The 13,977-nt window shown below is 39.1% G+C and overlaps 1 protein-coding gene across 5 annotated transcripts in view; it reads right to left on the reverse strand.

The window, feature by feature from the left end:
• PPFIA2 (PTPRF interacting protein alpha 2) overlaps nt 1-13,977 on the reverse strand; it is a 706,597-nt gene that overhangs the window by 246,306 nt on the left and 446,314 nt on the right. For all 5 annotated transcript variants that reach the window (XM_059726131.1, XM_059726132.1, XM_019494145.2 and 2 more), the window contains one exon: nt 7,942-8,043. In XM_059726131.1, coding sequence (XP_059582114.1) covers nt 7,942-8,043 — 102 coding nt within the window. The remainder of the gene's footprint in view (nt 1-7,941; nt 8,044-13,977) is intronic.

Here is a 13,977-nt window from a genome sequence, read left to right on the forward strand (position 1 = left end):
ACACTAGATGGATCATTCCTAGCAAATAGATCTGAAGAGCTGGATCACACTGAGGTGACAATAGAAGTTTTAGAACAAATGAATAAATGAAATACTAATGAGTCTCCAGGGCTGGATGGAATGGACCTGAGAGTTTTGAAGGAGTCCTGAAATTGCAGAACTGTAGGCAATAGTATGTAACCTATCACTTTAAATGGGCTCTCTGAGAGACTGGAAGGTTGACAACATAATACCTATCTTCAAAAGGCAAAGAGGTGATTCTGGGAACTACAGACCACTGGGCACCTCTACACATGCATGAATGCACTGTAGTTACTGTACATTGTCAGGAATAGTACTGTAATAACAGCATTAACTGAATGCGCAGTAACAAACCCTACTGCATAGTAGCACTGGCGCACGCCTTTTTAGTGATGCTAATATAGCAGAAAGCCCCTTTGTACATTTCCCTTCTGGACATTGATATAACAGAAGCCCCTTCTTGCTTGCACCTCCCCCCCACCCCCCATTTTATGCATTTCTTTTTCCTTCTAAGTACTGGCAGAGACCTAGCACTCTCATTGCATGGGTATGGCAAGGCTCAGAGAAAGCCAGAAAGCTGAAGTGGCTTTCTGTAGAAGAAACCTACAAACTACATCTACATATCAATTAAGCTCAGTGTCACTAGAGAAAACAAAAGAACTAAAATATTCACTTCAAAGACTGTAAATATATATCCTGGTGCTAATAACTCACTGTCCCCAGTAACCTTTGATCCCCAGTGTCTCATATTGCATTTTTATATATTTATCACAGTGCATTTTTATATTTCATCTGTCTTGTCTTTACCATGGCATTTTGTATTTTATATTTTATACTTTTAAACCCTTAAGGAACATACCCCCTGTAGAATGAAGTTACATTCTGGAGCACTGTTAAAAACTGCATTGAAATTGTAATTGTAATATGATAAAATCTGCTATGTTGGGCAGTCCCTTGAATAAATGTGAGTATGAATGACAAACCAAGTACCTCTAGCTGTTAATTGACAATAGCTAAAATAACTTACCATTACAAAACTCTACAAGCCATTTTAAGCTAATTAAGCCAAGGAACTGATGCCTGGAACTAAGCACCTACTCTACTGACTATTCCTGTAATGACAATATAGCCATTAAGTCAAGGGTGGACTCCTGAAACTTCAGGTACCAGAAGGCAGAGACCCTTGTGACTAACAGCTGTCATGTACTACTCAAGAACTATGTGGGACAGCAACCTCTGGATTGGGCAGCCAAGATGATGCTGGGAGATCACACAAGTCTGCCAGAAATGGATAAAAGGCAGTGAAGCGTGATCCTCAGTGGTGCCCTCTCATCCAGCATCTGACCTATTGAGACAGAGGGACAAGCAGGCAACCCCCTTCTGGAGAATACATCACCTTGAAGGAAGCTGACCATCAACAGCAGACTCCAGGGCCTCGTATAGGTAGATATACAGACACCAGTGCTCTCACAATCACTACAGCATCTACTATATACTATACTACATGGGTTTAAATGACATGGGTTTGAATAAGTGAGTGTGTGTGTGTGCGCTAAGGTGATCAGTACCCCTCATAACTCAAAGTCTGCATTTATGTTTTTATTGGTAACTTCACATCCCATACAATAAATTAGAATTTATTATGATCCTGAGAGTTGGTCCTTTGTAGCCAACACTAATGCTTAGTAGACTAATTCTACTGTGCATTAGCACAATAACAGGGCTTCTGCCATGATGTACTAATGTGCAGTAGAATTAATCTACTGTTCATTTAGTGTCTCATGTTGATGGCCCATTGAGTCTCACTTCCATCTCTGGCAGCTTAGTAGAATAAAGACTAAAATTAGCAGTCAAATGGAAAAATACGATAGGAGAGTTAGCACAGTTTTTATAAAGGGAAATCCTGCCTCAGGATAGTCACTTTTCAGGATGGAGGGAGGTCAAAAGTAGGGTCTCACAGGGATCTGAAATGGGTCCAGTTTTGTTCAACATTTTCATGAATGACATGGAAATGGGGATGCACAGTGAAATCTCAAAGTTTGCAGATGATACAAAATTATTCCAGGTAGTCATATCTCAGACTGACAGAGAGGAGCAACAGAAAGATCTGAGAGGAACTTCAGAAAGCGATGTGAGTTGTACAAAATGGCAAATGAACTTCAGTATCAGTAAGTGCAAGGTAAATCACATGAGGAAAAATAACTTCAACTATTTGTATGCAATGCTGGGCTCTGAACTAGCTTTTATGACTCAGAAAAGAGACACTGAGGTCACTGTAGATATTTCTCAAAAAACATCAGCTCAATGTGCAGCAGCAGCCAAAAAAGCCAATATAATACATGGCATCATTAAGAAGGGAATTGAAAACAAAATGGAGAAATCATCATGCTATTATACAAATCCATGGTGAGCCCACATTTCGAACAGTGCATGCAGTTCCAGCCTCTGCATCTCAGAAAAAAAGGTGTAGTAGAATTTAAAAAGGTACAGAGAAGTGCAGCCAAAATGATCATGGGTATGGAGCACTTGACAAATCAGGAAAGCTGAAAAAGATTAGGGTTCTTCAGTGTGTTTAAGAAAGCAGCTGACAGGAGATATGGCACGAACAAAGCAAAGAGGGAACTGTTACTCAACAAGACCCGGAATCGTAGATCTAGGGGACATCCAATGAAATCTGCAGGAGACAGGTTTAAAACTAACAAGAGAAAGTACCTTTTTATGCAGCACATTGTTAACTTGTGGAACCCATTACCACAGGAGACAAGTTAACTCGAGAAATTAATGGATGATAGCTCTATTAATAGCTATTAAACAGAATAGTTGGAGATGCTTCTTCTGCCATCTATAAACCAATGATGATGGATGACAGAGGCTAATGGGCAGGGAATAGATCACTTCAGCTATACCCCATTTAATGATCTCCCTCTAATGTATTCACTACTGTCACTGTCAAAAACAAAATAATGGGCTAGATGGATCATTGGTCTGACCCAGTATGGCACTTCTTAGGTTCTTATATAATTTAGACTGCTTCTGAACAGTTTAGGTTATTCATGTGATACAGAACACAATTCACCAACCCTTAAATAAAAGCCCTTTTCTAAGCTCTAAATTGTTTAGTTATATGTAATACATAAGGCAAGACCCATTGCTTATCTATGATTTGCCTACAGCAGTGATTCTTAGCCCTGGTGCTGGTAACCTGAGGTACTGCATACACCCAGAAAGACTGAGATAATAAACAGATCAGCTATGCAGCCATCCCAGGAAGACAGCCTAATCTACAGTCTGTGCAATTAGTATAAAAAGAAATGCAACAACTCTGGTAGGTTTGGGCATAGGATTTGAAATGTATATTCACTTATATGAATGCTTAAATATTCACAGAGATATCAAGTGAATGAGGATGTTCACCTAAGAGATGGGAAACCTAGGTCCAGTCCCTGTCTTAGTGAATGACTATGCAGTAATACACGTGGAACAGTGTCGACCGAAGAGACTGAGATAACCCCAAAATTTATCAAGTAGATATGAAGGCAGGGCAGGTTGGCACTTTAAAGACCAACTCATTCAGAAAGGTAGATAAAGTAACTGAATCTGTCTCCCCCATATGGTAGCCAACAGTCTTAACTCCTGGGCTATTGAGTAAAAGGGAGACAATGACATGGACATTTGTCTTCCTCCTCTGGGAATCCACTCCTTCATTTTTATTTGTTTTGCTGTTCTTACAAGTGCCCAAAATGAAACATTTTGTTGCACTTCAAATGGAGCATTTCACATCAAACACAATGATTTTTGGCGGGGTCGAGCTAGAAAGATCTATTATCCCCATATCTTTAAATAAGAACCTTCATTTTCTCAGATCGTCTATCAGCACCAGTAAATGGCAGGACTTGAAAAGGAATTCTCTCCTGTGAACTATTATACCAATGGACTGTAGACTCAGACAAAATAGTTTTCAGTTTCAATTTCTCTTTTAAACCTGTCTTACCCATTACTACAAAATATTATTTAGAAATTTTGGAAACAATAAGAAAAAAATTACACAGCTCCTATACTAAATTCATTAGTGGAGGCTCAACTTTGGCAGTTTTTCTCTATCCCCAGTTTCCATGCACATACACTTCATTCTGGTACCAAACTACCATTATTTTGGAAAAGTAGAGATATTTAAATTGAGATCCAATTAACTGGTCTCAGGTCACAAAAGAAAGTAATCTCCTCACCTTAACATAATGTATGTATAAGATCTCTTTTAGTTCTGGTCTTCTGTGATACCTTAGATTATCAAAATCAATATACCACACTGTTGCCTGCTCCAGCTCTAGAAGAGATTATAAATGCCTTTCCATAATTTGTAATTTTGTTCATTGAGAAGTAAAATTATACCCAAAGAAACACCTATAGAAGTTTTTAGAAAACTATCTATTTTTTATACTTTTTCAGTCACATGTAATGATTTTACTGAGAAAAACTATTTATTTTATTTATGTCTTCCCATCGGTGCTGGGCGGCCAATCAATATACGTACAGGTGGTCCAGCATTGTTCTATTTTGCCTCATATATGTTGACAAACTAAGTTGCCCTCTAAGTTCTGAACTGAAAATATTTCTACTGTAAACTTACAATGATATGAGAAACAGAAATGCTTGGACAGGACAGACACATAGTTGCAGGGAAGAAATCTACTGCAGTGTTGAACTTAAATACTATGAGAATGAAGGGTAAGTTATGATGGGCTCAGTTTAAGGCAGGATAGCTGAGCCTCTACATTTTTGCCTTATATCTAAAGGTCTTAGAGAATAAACATTGCAACAAATGAACTAGACCTAGGTTTTGTTCTTTTGTTTTGTTTTTTGGTTTTTTATTCTGGTAATTTGCTTGCCCTATGGTCAAATATTTTTCTTCTTGGAGGTGCCAAAGGTACAGTAAACATGACTGGAGCACTCCATGGAAATTCATTAGTGGGGAGGAAGTGGGAAGAGAGAGGAAAGAGGAGTACAGTCTAAGTGGGACATACTGCTCTGATTGTGTGTATGATCAGGAACAGCTATGAGAAAGTGCACTCAGCCTGAAACATGGACAGAATTTGAAGTTACACAAAAGGTAAGATGCAAGGATTTCTTAGGATGATACCTTTTATTGGACCAACTATGTAGTTGAGATAGTCAGACAACTATGTAGTTGAGATAGTTGATGCAAGCCATTCTTCATCAGGTTTCAAACAAAGCGTCTTGCATTTGGAAGCGGGCCCAGCCTTATCACAGCAACATCGGTGGTCCAATAAAAGACATCACCTTAAGAAATCCTTGCCTCTTGCATTATTTCTGGCCCATCATGATGATGATGTCAGTCTGTCACTACCCTAAAGGGTAAGATCAGACTTACAAAGGGGTGCATTTCAGGTCTTCTGATGCTTTCAAGGATCTGTAATTCTTGAATTCTTTAACTGTAAAGTTTCTTCAATTAAGACATTTTTTGAGTTTGAAATGGCAACTTTGGGATTCCTTAGGATAATGACTACCTGCCTAACATACCCCTTCTAGTCCTACATTCCTATATTTACAAAGCCTGTTCCTTTGCTTTCCTGCCACATTTTCTCCAAAGCAATTAAACAAATTCAGAAAGGCCAGAACCTGATACTCTGGAAAAGCATGTGTAAGTGGCTAGACAGAAGGAAGGCAGGAGGGATTGGGAGTCTCATGTACTGATACTGGAGTCTAGGTTGCTGGATGATGGTGCTTTACATCCCAAACAAAGATCTCAAATAAGAATGCTCAGCTTTCCCTGTTTTTAGGCTCTCTCATTCTTGCTTGCATCACTCAGCTTGGCAGTGTGGGGTGAGGCAGGTTGGCATTTAAAGCCTGGGGGCCAGAAACAAGGGTGAGAACAGATTCCCTGGCCCTGTTTCCCAGCCCCATAGGTTTTGAGGTGCCTGCCTGCGGCACCCAGCTGGATAGTGGAGGTGGCATGGGGAAGACAGCAGGGACCAGGACTTGGTCTTGGGGACAGCCTTTCTGAGTCCAATTCCCAGTCTCCATTTTTTTGAAGCCCCAGCCCTACCACCCAGCTGGGTGGCAGGGGCAAAAAGAGGCTGTAACATGTCACTTGGGGAAGCCACTTCCTCTGGTCTGGCATGTTAAGAGCCAGCGCACACAGCTCCTGGGAAAGGCACAGAGGAACAGCACTGCAGGGCAACCCCTAACCCTTTCCAGTTTGGGGAAGAGGCAAGAAGGAGAGGTTGCTGGTCCCCTCTTCTGTACCAGACTGGGAAAAGAGAGTACACGTAAGCATTCATTCTTGAGAGGGAAATTCACTCAAAAGGGAGATATTTAGGTTGATCTTCTCCTAGAAGGGGCCTATTTCCCCTAGCAGAAATTCAATGAATGCTTCTACACTTGTCATTTCTACCTGGAAAGCATTGATTCTCTGGTCAGAAATGAAATGCCCATAAATACCCAGTAAATGACATGTCACGACTATGTATGATGCCAGCAATGCCTTGAAGGTCACCAGTGTTTTAAGCTCACTCTCTTTACTATTGTCTTTATTTCCCATCTCTACTTCCATACAGCAGCATCAAACCCCTCCCCCCTCCAACACTTCTGAATGCCATTTCTTCCTGCTTCCCACGAGAACCTGGATGTGTAGCTCATTTTCTTTTCAAAAACACTTTGAGCTATTTACCTTTCTTCTTATGTACTTGGGGTTACTGTTCCTTAAAATGATGTAAAACAAATTAAATTAAATAACCATTGTATTTATTTTTATTCCCCACATTTCTGTTAAAGGCTAGATCCAAACATGTACAATATGGATGTAGATTGTCTGCATGTCCCCTTGAGCAGTCCAGCTTATGACAAAACTAATAAGTTATAGAAACCCTTTCGGATACTCAGTCTCCATATCGATTTAGGTCATGAACATTATGTTGGAGCCCTTACTGACAGCAAATCTCCTTTTTGAACATCATTTTCATTTTTGCTTGCCCCAAAGGATAGGGGGGTGCCATATATAAAATGGAGTGAATGTGAAACAATTGAGTCAATTCTGAGCCCAACCAGAACCACAATCTGATTCCTAATTGTGCAAAATGCTGGTAGAATCTGGAGGCCTTCAGAAAAGCTGTTTGTTTTTTCCCCAGGATGTTGTATCTCAGGAACCTCTCACTTGTATGACCCCAGATTTTGAACTCTGGTGCCCTATACTCCAAGGTATGCATGGCAATCCAAAGCAGGACATGGATTTCAGAATACCTTGAAGAGTTGAGCATTAAATAAAAATGTATTTTCAATATTAATTGCAGCAGAAGTATTTCTCTGCTATAAGGATGCTATGTGCATAACATGTAGAGTGCCATTTATAAATTGTAACATGATTCTCTAACCTAACCCTGTAGTAGAGTAATTTTGACTTAAAACATTGATTATTATTATTTTTATTTTTTTAGAGGATGATAAAAAGAGACTACAATAAAAACTGATATGTGGTAGTGGTCAAATTCTGCCTTTAGGTAAGCCACAGGCAGACAGGTTTTACAGGGCTGCAATTTAAGGATAAAATCCTGGCCAAGTGAAGTTAGTGACAAAACTCCCATTAAGTTAATAGGCCATGATATCAATTTAACTACATCTAGCACATTATGGATGGAATTACAGCAGTTTATGGGATTTACAGAAAATCTTCCTCTCTCCTCCATATACATGTATATATAAATCTTTTGTAGTAAATTTATTTACATGATACACCAACATTTTCACAAGCTTAATATACTCATTACTAGGCAGGGACATTATGTAGCTTTTGGTTTTGAATGAAAATGAACATTTAGATGTACACAAACTTACTCCTTCTACTCTGTATGAAATTACTACTAAAACTGCGCTACATAAACAGATACGGTCGGATTTTATACTTACTCTTGTGTTGTTTCTTTCAGCTTTCAGTTCTGAAATCTCCTCTTCTTTTTCAAGCAACTGCTCCCTACACACATTTAACTCTTTTGTCAGTGCAGCAAATTCCTACAAAATGGAAACAAATATAAAGTTTACTGAGATTGTATTACCAAAAACAATACGTATTGTAGAGTTTTAGGATTCAGTGATCAAATCAGTCCACAAGGATAGCAATATAAGTTATACTAGCAGGATGATAATGCATATGTGATGCATTATATGTAAATAGAGGATGCTAATTAATTACAGGCTTACAATCATTTTTGGAGTTTAGATAGTTTAAACCATAGCAGAGGCTATGACCCAGTGTCTAAAAAAATACTTCTGATGACATCAAATTATCTTGCTTAAAGAATAACAGACACATTCATAACACCATAATAAACAATAATTTGTTTTTATAGCACTTTTCATTCAGTTCTCTCAGGGATGTCAAACATACAGACCAGATTCAGCCCATGAAACTGGGCCATCTGGTTCACAGCTGGGGTGCTGGACCACCAATAGTACTGCAGGAAGACGCTTGGCAATACGGCTTATTCCCATTGTGGCATGCAAGTGCCCTGGTGAGAATCACAGTGATGGATCCCCAGCATCACGATGAAAGGAGCCCAGGACCCTGGCTTGCCTCTAGGGCAGCAGACAAGAATCCAGGTGAGAGCTGCAGCAGTGGAATCCCAGCAGCACTGTGGAAAGAAGCCTGATACTTTGCCTTGCTCCTGCAGCAGCAGCCAAGTGCTCGGGGTGTCTGGCCTGTTCCTGCTGGGTCCCAAACTGGAAGCAGGGAGGGGTTTGTGGGTCTGGTCCCACATGATTCATGAGACCTGCAGACCAATCCTGCAGGGCCAGATGAACGTCAGATGAGTTTGACACCCCTGAATTATCTCAAATGGTTCTGACAACATTAGCAATTTAAAACTCTGAATCAGGAAAGGATCTATATTTGAGACAGGATAGAACCACACACTTGCTTACCCTATGTAAGCATATACTAATTGCTTATAATATCTCACCATATATATCTTGCCTTGAGTAAGGATGCTTATATATAAAATATATGTATTTCACCCTATATAATTATTAATAATAATAATAATAATAAGGCATAATACATAGTATGCAGAAGTACTTCTGTATATCTAATAGAATAATACTTGACTAAAAAGAGACTGCAAGTCTCCTCCATGTAATATAAGGTGTTGAAATTATTTGGTCTTAATCAGGAGTTTCAAATTAAGGATGTACTTAATGTTATCATAAAGGTGGATGAATTTAAATATATGCTTAAGTGTTCTCCAGAATCACCATGGGCTCTACATTAGCTGTTAGCACATAGAAAAGATATCTTGGAGTCATTGTGGACAGACAGTTCACTAAGAAACATTAGTTCAGTAATCAGCAGCCATCAAAAAGGCAGACAAAATGTTAGAGATTATTAAGAACGGAATTGTAAACAACACTGGAAGTATCATTATGCCCTTTTATAAATCCTTGGTGCATTCACACCATGAACAGAACACTATGCCCAGTTCTGATCCTCACACCTCAGAAAGGATATAGGAGAACTAGAGAAAGTACAGAGAAAGGCAACAAGGATGATTAGTGGTATGCGGGGGTTTCCATATGAAGAGAGACTAAAGAGGCTAAGCCTATTCAGTTTAGAAAAAAAACACTTGAGTGGGGATGTCGTAGGGATTTATAAAATACTAAATGGCAGAGAGAAAGTAAATAGAGATTTATTATTTACTCTCTCACACAGTACAATAACTAGGGGTTACAAAATGAAACTCTCACTTTCGTATGGTGTCATATATCAACTTCCAAATCTATGAGCCACGGTCTGGGCATTTGCAAAGATTGCAGCTTTTGATTAAGCACTGTGCTGTTTGTTGGACACCACATTCATACAGGGGGCGGTCCAAGATGGACTTTTGACAAAATGAAACTAGTAGGTAGTAAGTTTAAAATTAACAATAGGAAGTTCTTTTTGCGTAGTGTGTAATTAAAGTGTGGAACTCACTGCCATAAGATGTTGCAGAAGCTGCAGTTTAGCCAGATTCAAAAGGGTTTGGACAAATTTTTGGTGGCAAGGTCTATCAGTAGCTATTAAGCATGGGAGTTAAGGTTACAACCTCTGAATCAGAACTTCCCTAGATCTTAAATGCTGGAGGCTGCAAGTGAGAGAAGAACAGTGGAAAAAACCCTGGTCATGAACCCAGTTCATTTTCCCTTTCAGCATCTACTGTCTGTTACTGCGCGACACAGGATACTAAGCAAGACAGACCTATGGTCTGATCCATTACATGGAAGTTCTTATGTCCACAAAGACAGGTGAACCATTATAGGCAGGCACGCCACAAGATAAGCTTCATACACTCCCTGACTGCTACTCCAGTGTCATTCCCCTGCTCCCTTGCTCTGCTTTCCTTTGCTACCTGATCTGTTGTTTGGCTTTCTGTTCCTTGCCTGTGTATTCCCTGCATCTTCCCCCAGCTTCCACATGCTACAAACAGAGGCTGCCTGTTCCACTTGGAAGGTCTTAATAGATCTAAACAGTGAAATTTTTGTCACAGGTATTTTTCACTGAAATCCTTGCCTAATGGTGAAATACGTGGTTAGAGTACTGATAGATATTTAAAATTCCAAGTTTAAAAGTCTTGTCTGAATATAAACAGATGAGGGCTGTTCTTGACTAATAAACAAAGTCAGTTTCAAATACAAAGCATCTCTACAGAAAACATGCTACTAGTAGGTTTCTCTCTGTAGAACAGAGGGATGCAACTCATGTGCTTTTGCTTACAGAAACAATAGGAATATGGCATGACTGAAAAACAGAATCCAAACTATTAAGGAATTATGGATCAACATCTACATCCAGGCTAGGGACAGACATTCAAAAAGCCTGAGCATGGATTGATTTGATTTTTACAGGTGCATCTAACCTGGCTAGGCTGAACTGGTTTGCAACTGTATGGACATTCCCTCTGGACTGAGAAAATGCAGGCATATGCCTGCAGTGGCTCAAGCTAGAAGCCCGGGGGCACTAGAGCAACCATCCCTTCCCTTCTACAGTGCTGAGCTGAGGGTCTGGATGCTCTGATTAGGGAGGGGTCCCCCACCCTCACTGCTCCTGACCAGCCCAACAGGGAGTTGATAACACAGCATTTAGCACTCATCAAGAAAACAAAAGCCTCTCTCATTAGTTCAAGCTCTTCTTAAACAACTTTATCCAAGGAAGGAATGCAGAACATTACCAGCTGATCTGATGATTAGTTCCAAAAAGCCCTAAGCAGACACTGTCCTGTCTGCCTTACACAGATACCTCTTAGCATTAGCTAGCATACCACATGCTGGCTACCAATTGTGCTATGTTGGTTGGGGGAGGGGAGTCCCTGCCTGAGCAGGGAGTGGTTGTGGGGGCATGGGGAAGCCAGGCATATAATGCCATGCCTGCCATCTCTGCTGGAGCCCCGTCCAGGGTTGAAAAGCATCTGGGATGCTGAGGGACTCTGGTTTAAGTTAACCAGGAAGGGGTCTGGGACAGACACTGCATAAACTGGTTTGATCCAAATCAGTTAAGTCTGATACTACATTCAAGCAGGTTTATCTCAAAATGGTTTCAGCCCATTTCACACTGATTTATGTGCACTGAATGTCTGTTCTGTTACAGGTTTAAAACAGTTTCTGATCACTCAAACTGGTTTATGTGCAATGTCTGTCCCTATTCCCAGTGACATACTGTCACATATCTTACTACTTCGTGCAATAATAAAGCTTTAATGTTTCTGTTTGACATGAGGTTTGAATGAAATATTAACATATGTCAAAAGTATATTAATTATTCTAATGATGTCAGAACACTATTAATATTAGGTACTTTGGGGTGAACTACTGAAGCCAAGGCTGATGGCAAAGCAGGATATTAACTATATCATATGTCATGTTCTGATATGTTACATATAACCTTACATATGAGTACCAAATGCATTTTTTGGAACATTTGCAAATTACAGTATTCTAACAGTGGATCCTCTGGCTGTTAAAATTCCCTTTGAAGTTTCTTGAACGTATTTTTAATCTGTTGTTCTAAGTATCTGCAGAACCTATGAGTGAAATACTTACTGAGTCAATTGGAATTTTACCATTTATTTCAATGGGACCAGGATTTTACCATATGCATGTACCGTATACTACGCAGAGTATTTTTGTATATCTCAGACTGGTACTTTACAGAAAAGAATTCCATTCATGTATACTAGGCCAATGCCACTGAAATGTGATTCTCTAACAAAAAATATCTCTTTGGGAATAACACTGCTACTCCAAAAGAATGCATTCTTTATAAAAACAAAAAAACAAAAAAAAACACTTTTTAAATGGAAATTTTAACAGTTAGAACTTATTGAAAAGTCCTAGAACTGGCGGAAGTCATTTTTAATTACTCAAAAAAGAAAGCAATAGTTGGTAGAAAAAACCCATATCCATCTCTTCTACCTTATATACACCCAGGATTCAGCTGAAACCAAATCAAATTATTTAAGGCAAAACGTGGTGGTAAATAGGCTCCCAGGGCATTTGCTCTGATGTGTCCCCCTTGAGTTGTTGACAGTGGCTTTAAGCAAACTACAATGACTTCAAGTCTTAACATAACAAATGCGAAGTGTCAAACCAAAGCAGGAAGGAGGCTGGAAGTATTTCATGCTTTAATCAAAACTTCTAAAGCAGTTTAGGTTACATTTCCTTGTTTCCAGAAAGGGGAAAAAAAAGGCAATACTTAGATTTCAAAAGTCTGTAAGCCATTGTTAACATTCATTTTCAGGCTTTCAACTCTCAGTGTGTATGCTATTGGGCTTAAGGAAAGAAAATGTCCCAACATTCTCAACATATTTCAGTTGAGAATAATAGCTTTAGATTGCATTAATTACTTAAACAATGTGCTGTGCAATATTTCTTTGCTATTCTTTCCAGCTTTTGTCCAGGTACTTAAATGCCATAAGAATTAGCTAAGACACTTTTGAAAGAGAGATGTAAGTCCAAGAGGGCCTCACTTGTTCTTGGACATTTTAATATAGTTCCTGAACAAACTTACATTTTGGTTTGTACAGTTTACTATAAGATTTATGAGCTATCTGACAATAATAACCTTGCTAGACTTTTAGTGGACATCTGCATAGTTAAAAGGTATCATCTAAAGTGCATGCCAAGGGACAATAAAATATTTAAGATTATCCAAACTTGATTTGAATGGGATCCTCAAGACAAATATCCACTCCTTCTATACGCTTATGCACTACTTCTCTATGCCTTTCTGGAAGATAAAATGTATAGTCCTACATGCTTATCTTATTATGTATTCTGTGTATTCACAACTGCAAATGAGGGGCTTTTTACCTATAATGCCTTCAGAAATTCATCTGAGACGCACAGAGTTGCTGAGGGTAATATCTTTTATTGGACCAATTGCATAGTTGGCGTAAATTTAAATAAGCTTCAGCAACTCACTGAATATATTTATAGGTAATACTTTAATATGGTGTTTTCCATCCTTTGTTTCTCTCAGGTGCCTAGTCTTTTGTGAACAAATAAGCCAAGTGATTGCTATCCAAAACGCAGTAACACTGATGAGCTGGGAGCTGTATTATGATAGAGCAGACTAGTTTATTAACAACACTTTTTCTTTGGAACTTAAATGCTTTGGGCTGTTGACATATGCTTGGAGACGTGGAAGGATGACAGCTGATGTCAAGAATAACAACTGTCACCTAGTTACTTATTATGATGGTTTGTAATTGTTAGCTGTACTAAGGCAGAGAAGAGCGAAAAATGCCTTTTTGTGTTTAAATTGAAACTGTAGGTGCATCTACATGTGTGCTTTACTGCAGTTGACTAATTAGCTTCACAGTAAAGCATCACAGTTTACACGTATGCCAGTATTAGGGCACAGTAAATTAATTAACTCTACTGTAGGATAGTACTGTCATGGGCAGTAGTGTCCTACAG

Source organism: Alligator mississippiensis, chromosome 4 (assembly GCF_030867095.1).
Source record: "Alligator mississippiensis isolate rAllMis1 chromosome 4, rAllMis1, whole genome shotgun sequence".
NCBI classification, from domain to species: domain Eukaryota; kingdom Metazoa; phylum Chordata; order Crocodylia; family Alligatoridae; genus Alligator; species Alligator mississippiensis.